This window comes from Engystomops pustulosus, chromosome 2, assembly GCF_040894005.1.
Source record: "Engystomops pustulosus chromosome 2, aEngPut4.maternal, whole genome shotgun sequence".
In the NCBI taxonomy this organism is placed as follows: Eukaryota; Metazoa; Chordata; class Amphibia; order Anura; family Leptodactylidae; genus Engystomops; species Engystomops pustulosus.
In genome coordinates, this window is record NC_092412.1 from 228,661,674 (window position 1) to 228,683,148 (window position 21,475).

Consider the following 21,475-nt stretch of genomic DNA (forward strand, 5'->3'; position numbering starts at 1 on the left):
TTTACATATTATGTGTGAAAAATTTTTTTACCATATCTTCTGTAAAAATGGACGATAAGATAATGCAATACACAACAAGGAGGTTGCTGTAGATCTGGAGGAGAGATTGTAGATTATACATAGCATTTTATTGTATATAGTGTCCTCTCTGCAGGCAGCATCTTATAGAGCAGGAGGAGCTGAACAAATTGTATATAGTGTCCAATCTGTAGTTAGCATGTTACAGAGCAAGAGGAGCTGTGCAAATTGTATATAGTGTCCTATCTGCAGGTAGCATGTTACCAAGCAAGAACAGCTTGTACATATTGTTTTATTTGCATGCGGTATGTTATAGTGCAGGAGGAGCTGAAGTAGTTCTGCTTATTCTGTGTATTTTAACTATCCTACAGCCAGTAAGATTAGGGTAATAGATGCCGTCTTTTTATTTAGTCTTTTAGAAGCAAAAAAAAAACATGGTTTCACATAAAAAGAACTTGTATTTTAAAGTTTGCAGAACTTTTTCATAATCTTTTTTATCTTTTTTAAATTATTATTTTTAGAGGTGTGGGTTTCCTGAACCAAAAGCCGGAGTTTTGGTTATATCATTTGTGTGTGTATTAAAATCGTTATTTTGTCAAACTTGTTGATGACTGAATAACCATCGGGATCTGGATGCAGTTTCATTATTTCTCACAACTGGTTCATTCTGTTTTCCACATTTTTCCTGTGCCTTACAGTACATGGAGAAGGAAGATGCCGTGAATATATTACAGTTCTGGTTGGCTGCAGACAACTTCCAGTCTCAACTTGCAGCAAAGAGCGGACAGTATGACGGACAGGAAGCACAGAACGACGCAATGATCCTTTATGATAAGTAAGTAATGCAAAAGCTTCAGCTCTCAGCATGTCCAGCAGGTCAGACTTATCCCCCTGCACTGCTACAAGATGGGGGCTTGCAGTCCATCATTCCTAGACCACCAGTAATAAGACTCCTATGTAATGGATAAACCCTTTAAAGGGAAAGGGTCGCTAGATTTGACACCATTAAACCTCTAGCGTCTTCCGCTACAGTATGAAATGTCCTTTCTAAATGTCCTATTTTATTATAAGTCTCACCCATAAAAAAAATGGTGTCCAAAGTCTCATGAAAATGAGCAGAGAAGAGTCTTATTTTGAGATGAGTCAAGTTTTAGAGCCTGCCGGGTGAGTGCAACTTCAGACATCTTGACTATCTTGAGTTGTATAGTACATAGTAACTTGCTTTTAGTGTCATATTAAAGATAAGGATCTCATCTTTCAGACACGATTTACATATTTGAAGCTACAGGTAGCTAAATACATAGTTAGAAATGTGAGATGCAGCTAAAGTCCAACTACTTACACAACTACCTGTCCTGTAGCTTATAGAACCACCAGCCTGATGTGATCTGAAAGATTTGATTATCATCTTTAACCCCTTAAGGCTCTGCGCCGTAGCTCTACGGCGCAGAGGTATAAGGAGTGTATGCAGAGGGCTCACGGGCTGAGTCCTCTTCATACAAAGGTGGGGTTTTTTGCATTTTGCAGAAAACCCCCACCGCTAATAACCGCGGTCGGTGCTTGCTATTAACCCTTGCTATTAACGTTTAAAAGACGGTGGCGCGCGGGCGCCGCCATCTTTATTACGATCGCCGTGCCCCCAAACGTCATCGGGGGGCGGCGATCGGTTGCAATGGTAGCCTCAGGTCTTCTTTTGACACGAGGCTACATGGCTTCTGCAGATTCGTTACAATGAGCCAGTGGCTCATTGTAATGAATGTGCTGCAAAAATGCCATATATTGCAATACAGAAGTATTGCAGTATATGGTAGGAGCGATCTGACCATCTAGGGTTAATGTACCCCTAGATCAGTGGTGGCTATCCTATGGCACTGGTGCCAGAGGTGGCACTCAGAGCCATTTCTGTGGGCACCCAGGCCATCACCAGAGAGGACTCCAGGTATCTTCCTGCAGTCCCAGACAGCCCAGGACTTGCTGTGCACAGAGCTATTTTAAAGTGACAGCACTATCTGGGACTACTGGAGGAGTGGGAAGGTGTGGACAGATCTGGATTATCATTGTAGCTCCTGCTCCAGCCCTGACAATTCTTCCTGTTTATGGGACTCTGGAGGGAAGCTACAATGATCATCCAAATTTCTTCTATTTTCTGCTTTATTGGTGTCCTCAGGTGCTGGTATCAATTAAAACTGTGACAGAGAAGGGAGTATAAATCACAAAAAAAATTTCTGTGTTGGCACTTTGCACTAAATAAGTGGGTCTTGGTTGTAGTTTGGGCACTCGGTCTCTAAAAGGTTCGCCATCACTTCCCTAGATGGTCTAAGAAATAGTGGGAAAAAAAAAAATAAAAAAAATAAATAAAATATTAAAAATTCAAATCACCCCCCTTTCCCTAGAACTGATATAAAACATAATAAACAGTAAAAATCACAAACCTATTGGGTATCGCCGTGTCCCAAAATGCCCGATCTATCAAAATATAAAAACGGTTACGGCCGGAGGTGACTTCCGAGACGGGAAATGGCGCCCAAATGTCCGAAATGCGACTTTTACACCTTTTTACATCACATAAAAAATGAAATAAAAAATTATCAAAATGTCGCACAGACCTCAAAATGATAGCAATGAAAACGTTGGCTCATTTCGCAAAAAATGACCCCTCACACATCTCCGTGCGCCAAAGTATGAAAAAGTTATTAGCGTCAGAAGATGGCAACATTTTTTTTTTCTTTTTTGTACACATTCGTTTAATTTTTGAAAATTGTATTAAAACACAATAAAACCTTTATAAATTTGTTATCACCGTGATCGCACCGAACCAAAGAATAAAGTAGGCGTGTTATTTGGAGCGAAGAGTGAAAGTCGTAAAAACTGAGCCCACAAGAACGTGACGGACGTGCGTTTTTTTTTTTTTTTCAATTTTTCCACATTTGGAATTTTTTTCAGCTCCGCAGTACACGGCATGTTAAAATAAATAACATTACGGTCAAGTAAAATTTGTTACGCACAAAATAAGCCCTCACACAGGTCTGTACACGTAAAAATGAAAAAGTTATGGATTTTTGAAGTTGGCGAGCGAGAAATGAGCGGAAAAACCCTGCGTCCTTAAGGGGTTAATATGACACATAAAGCATGTTTGTAAATACCGAAGGTAGGGGCGCCTGAAGTGCCAATCCCCCAGCAGCCACGTAACTTGACTTATCTCGGGTATAATATGACTCTTCTCTGCCCATTTTCATAGAACTTTGGAGGAGATTTCTGTATATTGGGCAAGATTTTGTATAAAAGAGGGTATTCTAGAAAGGGCATATCATGCTCGACCTGAAGAGGCTTGTAGCACAATGGTATAAATCTGTAAAATGTTCCCTTTAAAGAAAATCTAAATATAGCATGATAAAACCAGTGGCACTTACTCATAGATCCAGGTGATGTGACACTGGTAATCTTCTTATATTTGTTATCCATGACTTCCATCTTTTAGAATTATGCTTGCCACATATTGCATGGCTGACTGCACGCTGCTTCGTTGTATGACACTCAGCAGTGTTTTTATTTCATGTTTAGGTATTTTTCCCTACAAGCAACACACCCCTTAGGCTTTGATGACTCTGTGCGGATGGAAATTGAGTCCAACATTTGCCGGGAAGGAGGCCCACTCCCTAATTGCTTCACCACTCCATTACGTCAGGCTTGGACCACCATGGAGAAGGTGAGGTCTTTAACACAGAGATAAGTATTGTGTATTCTTGCTCAGTGGATCACAGAAGCGTGAAGGTTTTTTTTTTTTTTTTCTTTGTAACACAAAAAGGCCCCTAGCATATGTTCTTTTGTCGGAGATTTGCTTCTGTCCCAAAACATAAGCATTATGGAAGACGATATAACCAGGTAGGTTGTGGTTATTGTGATGGATGAGGCACATTGCCGCACTGTTGAAACAAGATGTTCAACTAGGATTGTAAACCAAGAAAACATACGTGCAGGTGTGTTCCCGTTCTGGAAGAATCTGCTCCTCTTTTAGCTTTTTATGCTCCTCAGTTATGCATATGAGCCTTAGGTGCTCCAGGCTCAATTTACAGCTATGAAGCTCAGAGACCCTCAGGCGGATTTGCATAATTTTTAAAGCCTTCCCTTTGTAAAAACAAGGGTATAAGGAGCTTAAAGGGGTATTCTCGTCTGGGCATTAACACTCAGTTTGATTAATCTTCCATTAATAAACATTTCTTCAATTAGATGTTATTAAAAAAAATGTTCCTGTGTGAAGATAATTTCTCATAAATGTAGCCATGTTGTCCCTTAGAAACGAGATAGCTTCCTCGGATACGGCCACCTCTGATGGATTGAGTGCACAAAGAAACAAAAGGTTATTGTATATAAAATGTCCGGGAGTTACTACATGTCGCACAGCCGTCCTGTGGTAATGATTGCTGAACCCTGGTGGTCCGGCAGGACTCTATAGCGCAAGTCTGGCCACCGATGCCAGAGTGTGACGTGGTCGTATCCGAGGAAGCCATCTGGTTTCTAAGGGACAGAATGATTACATTTATGAGAAATTATCTTTACACAGGAACATTTTTTTTAATAACATCCAATTGAAGAAATGTTTATGTATGGCAAATTAATGAAACTGAATGTGAGTGCCCAGACAAGAATACCCCTTTAATTAAGAGCTGATTTACAATTCTTGATCCTGGTCGTAGATTTCCTTTAATATGACCTCTGCACCTAGGCAATATTTTTTTCCCTGCTTTACACCTCTGATGAGAAGAAGCTTGTGTTAATTGCTAAAATCCAGCTCTACTGGGGCACAATGGAATTGACAATTTATTGAATGAATTTGTTAAATGACCCTGCCAGAATATGTCACTGGACCGGAAAAACCTCATACATGTCATATTGTAGGCAGAGGACAGATGTCGCATATATTACAAGAGTCCCCTGTGATAGCACTAGGATGTGCAAGAAACTTCTGAACATGGTGGTATATCATATAAGACATTTATTGCATATCCCATGCACCTGTCATTAAAGGGCTTGTCTGAGACTATAAAAAAAAACAAAGGTGGCCGGGAGGGTGCTGCTTAAAAAAATAAACATGTACTTGCCTCCTGTCGCCCTTTGATTGTCTCATGCTATCGTTTTGGTCCGTGCCCCATGTAAACAAACATGGGCCACGGAGCAGCGCTGCATTCAGCTTCCGGGTGGACCCGACACCCACCCACCACTCGTCCCTATTTACAGCATTGTATATGCAAGGCGGTTGGTTGTTGGTTCTGTCCGGAAGCTGAATGCAGCGCGGGACACCCGGAGGGCGCCGAGAGGTAAGTACATGTTTATTTTTTTGAAGCCGCACCCCTTTTTTTTGTTTGTTTGTTTGTGTTTTTTTTTTTTTTTTATAAAGTCTCGGACAACCCCTTTAAAATATCCGAATTTGGAAATAATAGCGCTAATTTATTTATGTTCCTCTCGTTAATTAAGATGTCTTTAACCTTAATTTCAGGTATTCTTGCCTGGCTTCCTCTCTAGCAATCTGTACTACAAGTACTTGAATGACCTGATTCACTCAGTTAAAGGTGATGACTATAACTGGACTGGAGCAGGGAACCCTAGTCAAGGAAACCAAGGCACTCCTAAGCATGATCCCCATCCCGGGGCATCGGACAGCTCAGCCTCTCAGGTAAAACTCTGGGATATATACAGGCAGTCCCCGGGTTACATACAAGATTGGGTCCGGAGGTTTGTTCTTAAGTTGAATTTGTATGTAAGTCGAAACTGTATATTTTATAATTGAAGTTCTAGACAAATTCTTTTCTTTTGTCCCAGTGACAATTGGAGTTTCAAAATTTTTGCTGAAATTGGACCAAGGATTATCAATAAAGCTTCATTACAGACACCTTACAGCTGATCATTGCAGTCTGGGACTATAGTAACATCCAGAGAGCTTCCCCAGAGGTCCCAGTGGGCAGAGGGGTCCGTCTGTAACTATGGGTTGTCTGTAAGTCAGGTGTCCTTAAGTAGGGGACAGCCTGTGTATATATATATACATATATATTATATACATACACACACACACACACATAGATTATATATGTGTGTATAAGCTGACCCGAATAAAAGGTGAGGTACCTAATTTTACAACAAAAAAATAAGGAGAAAAACTATTGACTCGAGTGTAAGCCTAGGGTGGAAAATGCATTGGTCACAGCCACCCCCTGCCACCCAGTTTATAGCCGGCCTGCCAACAGGTCCTCTTCTTGTTTCCACCAAAAGATCGGTGGACCGACCTGACGCTGGAAGTAAGAAGAAGGCCTGTGAAGGCTTTAAAAAGGTGAGAGTGGAGTTTATTTTTGTACACTAGAGTTTGGTTTATTTACTGCACAGAAAAACTTGGCTTATATTCGCATTTGTGTGATATATATTTTTATATAATATATACCGTATATACTCGTGTATAAGCCGAGTTTTTCAGCACAAAAAATGTGCTGAAAAACGTCCCCTCGGCTTATACAGGAGTCTATTGCCCCCAAAAAATTACCCACTTAAAAAAATAAACTTAAATACTCACCCTCCGATGTCAGCGTGGCTCCCCGATGTCGGCGCGACTTACCGATGTCCCCGATGTCAGCGCGTCCTGTCTTCTTTCTTCTCCGCGGCTCCTCTTCTCTCTTCTTTCTTCTATCATCGACGCGGCCATGTTTTCTTCATGGCCGCGCATACTATGACGTCAGCAGCGGCCGCGTCATAGTATGCGCCTGCTAGAAGAAAACATGGCCGCGTCGGAAGAGTGAAGAGGAGCCGCGGAGAAGAAAGAAGTCAGGACGCGCTGACATCGGAGGGTGAGTATTTAAGTAAATTTTTTTTAAGGGCCGTGGGGGCAGGCTGTATACTACTAGGGGCAGGCTGTATACTACTAGGGGGGCTTGCTGTATACTACTAGGGGGGCTTGCTGTATACTACTGGGGGGGTTTGACCAATGCATTTCCCACCCTCGGCTTATACTCGAGTCAGTAGTTTTTCCCAGTTTTTGTTGGTAAAATTAGGGGTCTCGGCTTATACTCGGGTCGGCTTATACTCGAGTATATACGGTATTTAAAATGTTGACACTCTACAAAAAAGACAAATAAAAATCCTCCATACTGACAGCTGCTATTATGGCTACCACTGTACCGTGTCCTCCTTTCAAACTCTTCCCCCTTCCCAAAGAGTTTTTGTATCTTTTTAAAATATAACCTGTGGATAGTATGCTGTATGCCCACCATGCCACCTAACCGCTTTAGTTGAGATCCCCGAGATCCCATCAGTATTAATCCTTAAACTCCAATGCATGTATCTGAGCTGTGCTGGAATGGGGACACCTTGTTACTGCACCCTGGGAATAGGGCGCATATGGGTGGCACCTGTGGCCTGGACAGGTCAAAATATAAGACTGGGGAGTGCACAGAATTGTCTGGAACAGAGCAGTAGTGGGGATACTTTTGCAAAACACTAGTGGACTTGGAATCTTTTATAACCAGGGAAGAACAGATGTAGTGGGGGTCATGTATTGCAGATGGGGGAAATGCCATATAAGAAACCCCAGGAGCCACAACCACCGTTTTTTCCCTCATTATGACTGTAGAGATGTTGGATTTGGAATAGGTTATAAAGCGGGAACATCCCCTTTTCATTTAGGGAGGTTGAAATATATATCTGAACTTTAGAGTAGAATACTCATTTAGTTCTAAATAGTCACCTCTTTCTCCTTAATAAGTATCCACAACCCTGTACTCTATCCTCCGAGCACAAACGCCATCCAGTCACAATATGATTCAGAATCCTCTCTCCATCCTGCAAGTCCTCTTATTTCATGGTTAACCATGACCTCACATGCACTAAAATATGTGGTAGAGGGACACAGTGTGTGTTCTTATCAGGATATTAAAATGTCAAGTTATTAAACATGATGATCACTTGATGTGTTTTTTTTTCAGTCTAATGTGAAAAAGAGCAATGTAAAGATTCTGAAAAACTTTGATGAAGCAATAATAGTAGATCCTGCAAGCCTGGATCCCGAGTCGCTCTATCAGCGAGCCTATGCTGGGTAATGAGGTTTTTGGTTTTTAGTGTTTTTGTCCCTTTTTATAGGGCACATGGACATTGGTTGTTAAGGGTTATTACTGGAGATTACCTATCTAAGTACAAATTCAGTACTCGATTGGGCCTTCACCTGCTTGCACAAACTTAAAGGAAAACTACCATTTCCAAATGGTCATTCTGACGCAAACATAACTATACACAGCGGTAGGTAAGCTGATCCTGGAGGTAGTCTTGATAAGGCACAGAAATCCGCAGTTTCGTTAAAAAAAAATTGATTTATACATTAGGCAAATGACCCAGTCGGTGCTCCTGGGCCCCTGACACAGGGTGCTCAGTCAGTAGCATAACAATGCATGCGCCTTGCGTGCTTGAAACTTCTTCCCCCTTGCTCCCGTGAGCCGGTGATGTCAAACTGCGGATTTCTGTGCCTTATCAAGACCGCCTCCAGCATCAGCTAATCTACCCCCTGTGTAAAGGTATGTTTGGGTCAGAATGACCATTTCGAAATGGTAGATTTCCTTTAAGTGCAGTCTGAGAAGAAACACTTTGTGGGCTGGAAGCTTTTCCCGGACAGAACCTCATATCACTGAGATGTCCGTTCAGTCCAGTGATGCCATGTTTTCTCCAGGAAATCCTGCAGGAGTGTGGAACATTTTCTTGGATTGCTCTTGGTTGTGGATAACAGGCCTTAGTTCAATTTTTTTTAGTGGGTGTTGAGTTACCCTTCTGTACATTTAATTGTAACACATCCTCCTTCGTTTACACAGTCATGTGCATATGTCGCACATTAGAGACATTTTCAGCAGTGTCTGCCAGGCAGATCTGTGTGTGTAGGTATTTTATACTGTATTCCATCATGTCTATATTTCCTACTAACATTTATTGCTTTTATTTATTGGCAGGAAAATGACTTTCGGGAAAGTGAGTGATCTCGGTCAATTTATCAGAGAGTCGGAGCCTGAGCCAGATGTAAAGAAATCAAAAGGTGAAAGTCTCTGTTTTGCAAACAGATGTGGAGAAAATGCATTTCCAGATGTTCCTCTGATTCTGCCAATACTTTGATGTAGCCACATGAATAATTCTTGTTTGTATTTGCATTTAGGATCGATGTTCTCACAGGCTATGAAGAAATGGGTCCAGGGAAGCACAGATGAGGTAATTGTCTTCACAGTGATAACACTTCACTCCTATTAGAGTTTACTTTAAAGGGGTTTTATACCAAAAGTACTTAATATCACACAAGATAAGACACATGATTGTCCTTGTTCATACAATCCTGTATGGTGCTTTGGTTGGATTACATGGGGACATGACTCCGAGTATCATAGTGATATATTGTACAAGGAGTCCCTGCTTCCCTGCAGAATAGCAGCTTCGATCTGTAACCCTAAAGAATGGTTGCATCACTATGGTTGCATTCAGTCCTAGAAATCCGAATAGTGCCTGTTGTGGTGGTATCAAAAGTCCTCAGGAAAGGTGTAAATTTAACAATGTCTCTCCATTGGGAGCAGAGCTATCATAAAATTTGTTAATTTCCATCTGGACCCTGTATTAAAGTCACCGGCTTTTACATTGTCTCCCCCTCTGCCCCCTTATCACTTCCTCTTCCTGCTGTAATCTCATGGCCTCAGAGGAAGTTTTAGCACACAATGGGACGGGAAAGTGCTCCTGCTCAGTGTAACAACCTGTGTAACTACAGCACGGAGGGGCTCTGGTAAAGTCCCCAGTGCCCTTATGACTGATTAGCATCATTTGAAAAGTTGAACAATAGGAGTGAGGGCCCTGCTCACAAGAGCTTACAGTCTGATTATATTTCCTTTAAGCAAAACTGCATATAGGCGACCATACGTGTAAAATGATGTGCTTGATGTAACTGTACATTTTCAGAAAGGAAGAGGCTATTACAGAGCACACTGAGCAGTCTCTTGAACCAGCTCTGGATTCTATTCAGTGATTTTTATTGTTTCTCTGTTTATTTTAGGCCCAAGAAGAAATGGCATGGAAGATAGCAAAGATGATTGTTAACGATGTGATGCAGCAGTCACAGTGGACTCCTCCATCAGAAACAACTTCTTAGGTCAGTGTGCTTGACTATGTTATTGGTTCCTATGTATTATATATCAGATGATATGTAATATATATGAAGTGGAGGGGATGCTTTTCCTGAAATTCTGACCACTCATTGCATGCATGCGTCTTGTATAATGTAATTTTTGGACTATAAGATTCACTTCTTAGCAAGAGAAAGCTTCTGGATGTAGCAGTTATGTTTTTTTTTGGGGGGGGGGGGTGGGTGTGTGAGAGAATGCATGTTGCAGTGCTGCTTCTGGAGTGTGTGTATGGATGCAGCAGTGCTTTGTTGCGGTGAGTGTGAGAATGCATGTAGCAGTGCAGCTTTTGGGGGGGGGGGGGAGTTTGACCAAAAGGAAATTTTTTTTTATTTTATTTTATTTTTTTTATTTTTTTTTACCCTAGATATAAGATTGGAGACTCCTGGCTTCTGTCTGACATGACATTGAAGAGTTTCTTGCACTTACTGAGTCTGTGTTCAAGCAACTGTGCAGAGCAGTACAAAGCGATTACTGTCCTGGTGGGTGAATGAAAGCTTCCTGGAACTAGAAGGAGAAAATAACTTTTTTTTTTTAAACGTGTCCCAATGTAATATTTATGAAGATGTGCCCAGGCACTTACTAAGGTGACAATGAAGGTGCGACACATATGAAGTGTGAATACTGGTTCAGAGATGCTACACACACCTGATACAGTTTATCGGATGCAACGATTCCGGACAATTCTGGTCACATTGTGTCCTTCTCCACTGGAAATAACTTGGAAAAGATCACTGGAGAGAAGGCCGAGGAGCTGTGACTGATCAAGGGACATTTAGAATTATTCTTCTTCTTTCCTACCATACTGTACCAGCCTATATCAGATCTATGTCCACCTAGATTACAGTGCATCTCATGGCAAGACCCCGAGTGTCCGCCAGGATGTAGGCCTGGCCATAGAATTGTTTGTGCATGCATATACCCATTGTACATTGATCCAGACAGACCATGACCTATTACCACGGTACCAGTTACACTTCACTGCTATTCTCCTATGAAGTTTAGCTGCCAGGAGGTTAAAGGGGTTATCCATTGCCTTACAGGAATGCAGCTACTTAATATAAACCGGTCCTAAGACATTCCCATGAGTCCGGTTTAGAACTAGTTTCTGTATTGTGACCGCCAAAGCATATCCATGGCCTAACTTCTGCTTCATGATCCATAGCAATAAACACATGCATGACGTAGGGTCCAAAGCTTCAAATCGGCCATTAGATCGGCCTTATGTACTTCATCCGCTTGGTACAAAAAAAAACATATATATATATCGTAGCTTGTTCATGAGCACAAATGTCTGAAGTTTTTGTCCCTATGACAACACTTCTAAGCACATTTGATGATGTCTAGTGTGATTTATCTTACAAAAGATAAAAAGGTGGCACCTTTATTAATGTTCTGCAACTTTATTTCTCCATATAGAGACCATGGCATGCTTGGGGGATTAAAAGGCCAAGTGTTTACCAATCGGTACTTGTAGGCACTAACATTCTGTGCAATCTTTTCCTATTCAGTTCACCATTATTGTCCTGTGTAACAGGATCTGTACATAATCAGTCCACAAGGAGGAACAATAGGCTTGCACACGGTCCTAGTGTTGGCTGCACCTACCGATGGACTTTGGCTAGATACCCTAGAACGTCAGGTTTGTTAGTGCGCTACCGGGTGATATAACAGCTAACACATGGATCAATGCTTTTCTGTGGGTTCATGCACACGGCCCAGGTTTCCGCTGCCTGAGAATTTTAGAGCAGGTCCAATTTCTCTTTTCTGTTTTCTACTGTTATCGGTGCATTAGTGGACCTCATATGCCAATGATAAATGGGCTGCAAATAACAGATTGAGAATGCACAGGTGCAGGTAGGCTTATCCAGTACAGATTAATTAATCTGTGCAGTATATGGACCAGTAAATACCAAACTAGGTTGTGGGAGAGATCTTACAAAGACTTATTCAGCTGATCAAACACTTACTCATAGATCCAGACACCATGACTGTGGGAATCTTCTTATATTTGTTATCCATGGCCTCCTTCCTTCTAAAATCAACTTTTAAAATTATTCTAATTTTAGATTTTACCAGAGCCCCCTCTTTGCTGCATCTTCATAGTCTGTAACATTATGAATGGAGCACGTTGCCTCTCCCACTGTTTGATATTACAGCAGGCTCCTGCACAGCCTAACTAGCCTTGAAGCTGCAGCACGGAGGGGATCTGGAAACACCCTGGACCCCTTTTTAGGCTCATTGTTATCCATGGCCTCCTTTCTCCTAAAATCAACTTTTAAAATTATGCTAATCAACCTAATAGGGGTTGACCTGTAATCTCACACAATGGGATGGGGATAGTGTTCCTGCATAATGTGACAGCCTCTGAAGCTGCAGCACAGAGGAGCTCTGGTAACACCTGGCTCATTAGAATAATTTTAACAGTTGATTTTAAAAGGAAGGAGTCAAATAAAAGAAGATTACCACAGTCACAGTACCTGGATCTATGAATAAGTGTCCCTGGTTTATCATGATGGATTTTGATGGTAGATTTGCTTTAAGAGGTGGTCTGATATTAGACAAACGAAGACATGATTGTCCCGTTTTTTTCCCCAAAACCTAAACAATCCCTGAAAAGGACCTCTCTTTAGATTACAAAACATCACTGTAACCCCAATGAGAGACCGGATGGTTTTAATGTAAAAGTTACACGTATCAATGAACTTGTTTACGGCTATAGAATTTTACTGTCAAAAATATTTCACCATAATAACCCCACAGGGCAATATTTTCATAAAAAATACAGAATACAAGATGCAGATATTACATTTGTCACTGACATCAGCTTCACCACTAGACAAGAAAAAAAGAAAAAAAAAAGGAAATTCAAGTTGCCGGAATTGGAATAGTTCGTGGAAATGTGAGAACAATATGAATTATTATCTCTACATGAGCCTGATCTCTATGCTGCAATTTTATTTTGGGCACAAATTCAAGTCCGTTGTGTTGAAGAATCCATTGCTGTCGGGCGATGCTACATCTCTGCATAGGACTGCTGCGGGGCATGGACTGTTTGGTTCCGGCTTTTGAGGCCTTTGAACATAGAAGTATTGGAAAGGGACCCTTCTCCAGCTCTGGGGGTGCAGAGCTCTGCATTAGACTCCATTATGCTCCGGGGCAGAACCATTGCTCCAAATGCAACACTCCGTTACATTGCTGTGGTTTTAGTACCAAGAATGCCCCCTCTGTATCAAAATTTGGGGAGTTTAATCTTTGTTTATATATGTTTTTATATGTTTTCTTTTTTTTTTCTCCACCCGTTATCCAAAAATAAATATCGATCACTTTTTTTTTTTTTGTTAATGTTGCATTTCCAGCCACATGGGAACGGCACTGATTCTCTAGGTTACCTATTACCCTGTGTATTGTCTGGTAATATACAAAAGAAGGCTGTGTATAGCGTTTTTGGTACTATGTACCTCTTCCATGACCTTCTCATACCCCAGTATTCCTGTACTTAATCACTCATCTATTTAAATGTGTTAAATCAAGATTATATCAGAGAAATATTAAAAGTGTTGTCTATCCTTTTCATTGTGTTGTGGTCTCTGACTGGTTCCCAAACTGGTAATAAACTGGGATGGAAGGGTTACTGGGTAGAAGTGTTATAGTTGTAGCACAGAAATTCGGTGAGAGGTCTAAAAAACCAGGGATATACACATTATCACTCGTATTAATGAATTGTGCCAAGTATACGGTAATCCCCTATCCACTGCTTGGAACCGCATTGATCACAGTAATGTGGGTCCTGTTCCTTATGATTGATGTAGTTGCAGCCTGTGTCCTGCTGCTCACTTCAGTACCATGGGAGAGTTTGGTATTGCTGAGCACAACGCTCAGGTATCTCTGACACTCCCATTCACTGTCTATGCGAGTGCTAGAGATACCCAAGCAGCATGCTCAATGTATTCCAAGCAGTCAGACCCCCACTGATTAGATAGTTATGCCCTATCCTATGAACGTGACACTACTGCCATAATGGCAATCAATGGGATAGGACACCCTCACCAGTCACAAACTGATCTTCTATGTGATACTGCAAAATATATTGAACCTGTTACACAGTGGATGGAGTCTGAAGCAAACAACTACACTGTATAGTGGATATGCACATTTGGTTCCCTTTCAATTGACTCTGTTTTGGTGATAGGCCAAGCACTGCCCCTGGTGCACTGAGAAGGAAACTTGCACAAAGATAAAAATGTAGGTTTTTTTTAAAGCACATTTACCACCAGGATGAATGATTGTACGTAAACCAATCACACATCACACTCATATACTGGTGTGTGCCCCCTCTGGCAGGAAGGGGGGGGGGCGCACACCAGTATGGCAGTGTGCTTGGTTTACAATCCCTCATCCAGGTGGTAAATTATTTAGATTATTTACAATCCTTCATGGAGTATTGGTAAACTTGAAACATATGTAAATCTAAGCATACCCTAAAGAGGTTTTCCCACCAAACATGTTCTAATCAGTGGGGGTCTCAGTGATTGCAATTTTGTGTCAGCTCGATAGAGATGAATGGTGCAGAACTGACATGCGCGGCAACGGGTCAGACAGAGGATCCTCTGACCCCTAACCCCCCCATGTTCTTGTGATCTGTGATGGTCTTATCACTGAGACCCCCGCTGATCAGCAGGACCTAACTTGTCTGGTGGGAAAATCCCTTTAAAATACAAGCCCTCATTTATAGTTTAAGTTGTTTCCTTAAAGAGAGTGTCCAGTTATAACAAGTTATCCCCTATATCCCCAATCTGCTGCTCCATTCATTTGGGGTACAATGGATCTCTCTTCTCATGAATCTCATGATTCATCCAATCGGCAACTTATACCCTTCTCCTGTGGCTGGACAATACCTTTATTGTAATGAATAGCGATGAGCGGACGTATTGGCAGAACTCCCAATGGCCAATCATAGCCATGGTGAGTTACTAGTGGCGTTCATCTGCCAGATTGGCTATGTGAACAGCAATATGTTTGGGTCCTTGGACTTCAAGTCCGCTCATCTCTAGTTAACATCATTACAAGAAAAAAAAATTTGGGAAAAAATTCTGACATATTTGGTATCAATGTAATTGTACCAGCCAGGAAAAAAAAAAGTTACTAAACAGTGTAAAAAAAAATCTAAATTCCTTCACCCCCCCCCCCAAATTATAAAATTATAAAAAGTGGAAAAAAAAATTTCTAAAATAAAACAGTGCTTCAAGGGTTAAGAACAGGGCTTATTTTTAGTAGATTAGATTATTTTATAGTTTTATTGATTTTTTTCCCCATTTATTACTGCAATTATGATATCAGTTATATAGCATATTATGTACTGATAGTATTGTATCTACTATCGATTACACACACATAGAGATAGACTTATCACATGATGGATTACAGCTCTGGTGTCGTTGGATTTGTTGCATCTGTCTCTATGAATAAAGCATTTACAAAAAAAAAAGAGAAAAAAGAGAACCTGGTCTCGCTCTATCTTGTGTACATGACTCTTCCAGCGGATACGAGCGCCACCTAGCTGCGGAGCATGATATTACCTATCCTGTCACTACAACGTGACGGTGTCTTTCAGTCCGCAGTGACCCAGCACATGGCACTGATCAGGTGACTCCCCGGATCCTGCCATACAGGTGACCCCACGTCCAGTCCTCTGTGTAGGTGATATTAGTGTCAGTCCTGTTCGCCTAAACTTACTGCTTGGGGGGTATAGTTTTTAAGGGTGATCTATGACACCGGAGCTGGTACTGGATCCAGGGGCCCCGGGGGGGGGGGCCACAGAGCAAATTACACAGTACTGCCATGTTAGATCTAGCAGTGAGAGTGCAGACATGCCTGGTCTATGGTGATGGGGCAGGAAAGGGTTAAGTACTGGTGACAGGAGGCGGGGCTTAGAAGTATTCTGATCATTTCTAGCAATTCTTCAAAGTTCTGTCTGTTGTTACTATCAATGTGATAAGTATCAAATCCATCTAGAGAGATGTGTGATTTTTAGCATAATTTGTTACACAATATTCTGAATAGGAACTGCTGAAATCTAAATACTTCATACAGCAACAGAAAATTATGCAAAAAAAACAGGCATGTGTAATTTCTTCTCTTAATAGTCGTTGTTAAAGGGACGCGAAAAAAAGGCCCAACCTGGTGAAGTTACTAAACTTATTCTGTACTTTTTAAGAAATATATTGTGAAAAGGAGTGATACAGTAGCATACACGTTGATACGTGACCTTATTCTCCGACATTCACCTAATCTGCATTTGATAATCCAGAAATGCAGATAATCCGGCATAGGCATTGCAGCATTGAGAATATCTAAAGGTATGCCCGCATGGGTGGGATGTAGTTCCAAAATCCTGTCCCAAGTACTAGGGGACTAAAAGCCAAGACATTTATTAGGACTTGTACGGCTTAAATCTTGCAAACAACCCTGAAATAAGCGCAATACCTGGGGCACGCCCAGTCCTGGTGTAGAAGACCCCCTGTCACCCAAAATTTCGGCACTAGGAGCTGCTTACTAAAGTAAGCAGCTCCTAGTGCTTGAACAAACGCCGCAGTGTTACAATGATAGCGTTACCAGAAACCTCCGGTAACGTTATCTAACACTGCAGCGGGGTAGGATGTAATTGTCGGACAGCTCGGAAAGCTGTCCGATATATTCATGAGGGGGCAGGGTCGGGGCGTGGTTAGGGCAGCCACTGCCGGCCTATGGAGCGAGCGGGGCGGTCCGGGATAGAGGCAGTGCCTTGGAGGCAGCGCTTTGCAAGCGGTCCGACGATTACATTGCACTCTGCCGAAGTGTTAGATAGCGTTACCGGAGGTTTCTGGTAACGCTATCACTCTAACATTGCGGCGTTTGTTTAAGCACTAGGAGCTGCTTACTTTAGTAAGCAGCTCCTAGTGCCGGAATTTTGGGTTACAGGTTCTCTTTAAAGGACATCTACCACTAGGAGAAGGACTGTATGCAAATGAGCCTGAGGGGCTCCAGGCTCCATTAGCACCTATGGAGAGTCCCTCAGGCTCATTTGCATACAGTCCTTCCTCCTGGTGGTAGATGCCCTTTAAATTAAATCTGCCATCAAAATCCATCATGAAAAGCCAGGGACACTTACTCATACAGTGGGGGAAATAAGTATTTGATCCAAGGAGAAGTCTTTAAATTTTATTGTAGGTCACTTCAACTGTGAGAGACAAAATCTAAAAAAAAATCCAGTAAATCACATTGTATGATTTTTAAATAATCATTATTATTTATTTAGGTCAGACGTTTCCTGTATTTCTTGCATTTGCACACACTGCAGCAGGGATTTGGGCCCAGTCCTCTATACAGATCTGCAGATCTTTCAGGTTTCAAGACTCTTGCTGGAGTTTCAGCTCCCTACAAACATTTGTGATTGGGTTCTGATCTGGAGACTGGATGGACCTCTCCAGGACCTTGAAATGCTTCATACGGAGCCGCTCCTTAGTTACCCTGGCGGTGTATTTTGGGTCATTGTCCTACTAGAAGACCCAACCACGACCCATCTTCAATGCTCTTACTAAGAGCAGGAGGTTTTTGTCCAAATTCTTGTGATACATGGCCCCGTCCATCCTCCCTTCAATACAGTGCAGTCTTCCTTTGCACATTACCAACTCAAAGTATGATGCTTCCACCCCCATGCTTCACATTTGGGACGGTGTTTTTAGGGTTGTACTCTCTCCATTTTATGTAGGTGGGAAAACTTGAAAAATCGGCCTGGGATCAAATACTTATTTCCCCCACTGTAGATCCAGGCGCTGTGGCTGTGATAATCTTCTTATATTTGTTATCCATGGCCTCCTTCCTTCTAATATCAATGTTTACAATTATGCTAATGAGTCAGATCCTTTCTGTGCTGTAGCTTCACAGACTGTTACACTGTGCAAGAAGAGCACTTCCTGCCCTTCCATTGTGAGAACACAGCAGAGGGGGATAGTGTCATAGTCTTTGAAGCTACAGCACAGAGGGGTTCTGGCTCATTATCATACTTGTAAAAGTTGATTTTAGAAGGAAGGAGGCCATGGATAACAAATATTAGAAGATTACCACAGTAGTGTTCAGTGTGTCGGTTTTTCAAGCATTTTTCTAATCAGTTTTCACATGCGTTGTGGTCTATGTTTTCTATGCCAGAGTATAATGTTTACACATTAACAAAATGTATGTATGTAATAACCCATTGAATACAGTGGGTCAGAGTCCAATGCAAGTCCAACATGTCAGAAACCCCCGCAGGACCTGTGCCTGAAAAAATTCTCATGTGAAAGGGACAACACTCCTGCATGCAGATGCTGTTAGGCCTAAACACTTGCTTTCAGGTACTAGAAACAAATGTTTCGCTGGTTAGCAAGGCAAAGCGCTAGTCTCTAGACACCATTGTTTGTCCCATATGGTGCCCCTTCAGTGGGCAAATCTGCATCTTAAGGTTGGGACATGCTGTAAATTGGCTGGTAGCAGATTCAAAAATTGGTCCCACAGGACAATTTACATATTTAAAATGTTTCACCCACAGATAAAGACGCGAAATGTACAGAATTTGTGCTGGAGATTGCGGGTTTGATCTTGATTGGTTCTGTATATTCTTAGCTAACAATTGTTTGACCAAAACCAAAAGTAACAAAATGCTAATTGGGTGCGGGGGTAAGTCTATAAAAATAGCTGAGCAAAAACGAGTGGAGTGTGGCCACATCTGTGGCTCCCAAAGTTTTGAACTGCAAAGTTCAAAACATAACATGCTGCCTGCAGATATTACACTATGTACAATCTGCTCAGCTCCTCCTGCTCTATAACATGCTGCCTGCAAATAGGACACTATCTACAATCTGCTGAGCTCCTCCTGCTCTATAACATACTGCCTGCAGATAGAACACTATGTGTAATGTGCTCAGCTTCTCCTGCTGTCTACATGTTGTCTGTGGATAGGACACTATATACAATGTGCTCTGCTCATCTTGCTCTATAACATGCTGCCAGCAGATAGGACACTATCTACAATGTTCTCAGCTCCTCCTGCTCTATAGCATGCTGCCTGCAGATAGGACACCATATGAAGTCTGCTCAGCTCCCCATGCTGCCTGCAGAAGGCACACTGTGTACAATCTTCTAAACTCCTCCTGCTCTATAACATGCTGCCTGCAGGGTAACATGCATTCACATGGTGACTGGTTTGGAGGAGCTTATTTTATGAGTGGTTCTTGATTTAGTACAGCTGGTGTATAATCCTCTATAATTGTGGGTTCTGCACTGTTTTGGGGGTGCACTTAATAAGGGGGTGTAATCTAATTTAAAAAAAAACATTATTTCTTAAATCATATTTTTTTTAAATGTATTCAAAATCAGTGCAAAATATTTTTTGGAAATTATGGCTTTGTTGCTTTGCAGTGTAAAGATAAACTGTAATGATCTGGAGGAACGCTGTGAAATATCTCTCATGCGGAAGAAGGTAATGTTGCTTTTCCTGCAAATTATACAGGGGAACCCTAAGATTAAAGCTAAGAGTGGTTGTTCACTGAAAAACATTGCTTATAGGGAAGAACATTTTTCAGATTTATACCTTTTAAAAAAACAATTTTTATCCCTAGATATTCCCAAAATAATGTCAGAATAGCGCCACTTGTTGGTTATGTAGAACATTTTTTCTGTGTCCACCTCGGTCAATGGGGCAGATTTACTTACCCGGTCCATTCGCGATCCAGCGGCGCGTTCTCTGCGCTGGATTCGGGTCCGGCCGGGATTTAATAAGGTAGTTCCTCCGCTGTCCACCAGGTGGCGCTGCTTCGCTGAAAAGCATCTGAAGGTGCTGGAGTTCACCGGCTTGGGCTGAGTGAAGGTAAGTGCGCCCCGAGCGCCACATTTTCCGTTCTTAAATGCGGCGGTTTTTCTGAAACGTCGGGTTTTCGTTCGGCCACGCCCCCCGATTTCCGTCGTGCATGCCGGCACCGATGCGCCACAATCCGATCACGTGCGCCAAAATCCTGTGGCAATTCAGGGGAAATCGGCGCAAATTGGAAATATTTGGGTAACACGTCAGGAAAATGTGAATCGGGCCCTTAGTAAATGACCCCCAATGAGTCACATTGGACGCACATGTCCTTAGGAGATGCTGATCAACTGCAACCACAATAACTCACTCTCTTATCGCTCCTTTGAATATCTATGTACCGGATAATCCCTTTTAATCATGGAAACATATTTTATGTTCATCTCTGTAGATCAATTTGTAATAATCTGGTTTATTATATTCCAGGAATCTATTTCGACCCCTGAGTACTGTACATAGAGAACCAATGAAGTACATACTGGTGACGGGTGGTGTCATCTCTGGGATCGGGAAAGGAATCATCGCCAGCAGCATCGGCACCATCCTGAAGTCATGCGGCCTAAGAGTCACCGCCATTAAGATCGACCCGTACATTAATATTGATGCTGGGACGTTCTCACCTTATGAACATGGTAAATTATAAGTTAATAATCAGTCGTCATGTTGTCATTGAGTGACTGCCCCTTCACTCTACATAATTGTGTCTTCCTATAAGAGCCTGCAGGGGATGTGAACCCATAACCAGCTTCTGATTGACACAATCTAAAGATTTTGGGTCTACAGACAAATTCATCTAACAAACTGTTTAACACCTTTGTGTCCAAGGGTGCCTGAATGTCCAGGTCCATTTTTGCAGTTTGTTCAACTCTTCTTTTAATCAGGGTCGGCGCCAGCACTGGGCATACCTGGACAAGTGCCGGGCCCAGAGCTGCAGGGGGGGGGCACAAGACACTGAAGCTAATGAATACATAGGATGTGAGAGGTCGTTATATAAAATAACCTGGGGGGGCCTGTTTGGGATGATAAACTAGGGAATAGGAGAATGTTTTAGTTTCTTAATTTTTAATGCCGCCATGTGAGTACATTGCAAAGGGGCCTACTGATGCTCTGTCACCCAGTGGTCTACTGAATCCTGGAACCGAGCCTGCTTTTAATGGCAATATTTTTTAACCACTTTACATATCATAACGATTTTTCATTAGTTTTATTTTAATGACATGTAAGACTTTAAATTGCTAGAATTATTTTATTAATACCGTAACTCCTTTTTATATAATTAGCAGACAAATAACTAAAAATGTGAAACAATGTTTTTCCATTAAAATGTTTTTTTTAAAAAAAAAATAAGCATTAAAATTATATAAACCTTTACCAAAATATGTTATAAATATGTACAGTGTCAGTC

The 21,475-nt window shown here is 41.7% G+C and overlaps 2 protein-coding genes across 7 annotated transcripts in view; both read left to right on the plus strand.

Annotated features, from left to right (window-relative positions):
• Nucleotides 1–13,768, plus strand: part of AKAP10 (A-kinase anchoring protein 10) — a 28,345-nt gene extending 14,577 nt beyond the window's left edge. Inside the window, exons 8-15 of the mRNA XM_072138432.1 lie at nt 717–853; nt 3,580–3,724; nt 5,513–5,689; nt 7,983–8,092; nt 8,991–9,073; nt 9,191–9,243; nt 10,070–10,165; nt 10,564–13,768. Of these exons, the coding sequence (XP_071994533.1) occupies nt 717–853; nt 3,580–3,724; nt 5,513–5,689; nt 7,983–8,092; nt 8,991–9,073; nt 9,191–9,243; nt 10,070–10,165 (801 nt within the window). The 3' untranslated portion in view covers nt 10,564–13,768. The remainder of the gene's footprint in view (nt 1–716; nt 854–3,579; nt 3,725–5,512; nt 5,690–7,982; nt 8,093–8,990; nt 9,074–9,190; nt 9,244–10,069; nt 10,166–10,563) is intronic.
• A 2,000-nt stretch (nt 13,769–15,768) lies between these two features.
• CTPS2 (CTP synthase 2) overlaps nt 15,769–21,475 on the plus strand; it is a 120,729-nt gene continuing 115,022 nt past the window's right edge. For 3 of the 6 annotated variants that reach the window (XM_072138436.1, XM_072138437.1, XM_072138435.1), the window contains exons 1-3: nt 15,781–15,892; nt 19,632–19,692; nt 20,497–20,702. In XM_072138436.1, coding sequence (XP_071994537.1) covers nt 19,649–19,692; nt 20,497–20,702 — 250 coding nt within the window. In that variant the 5' untranslated portion in view covers nt 15,781–15,892; nt 19,632–19,648. Of the gene's footprint in view, nt 15,893–19,631; nt 19,693–20,496; nt 20,703–21,475 lie in introns of all 6 variants that reach the window. The other 3 variants (XM_072138434.1, XM_072138439.1, XM_072138438.1) reach the window with 3 other exon arrangements.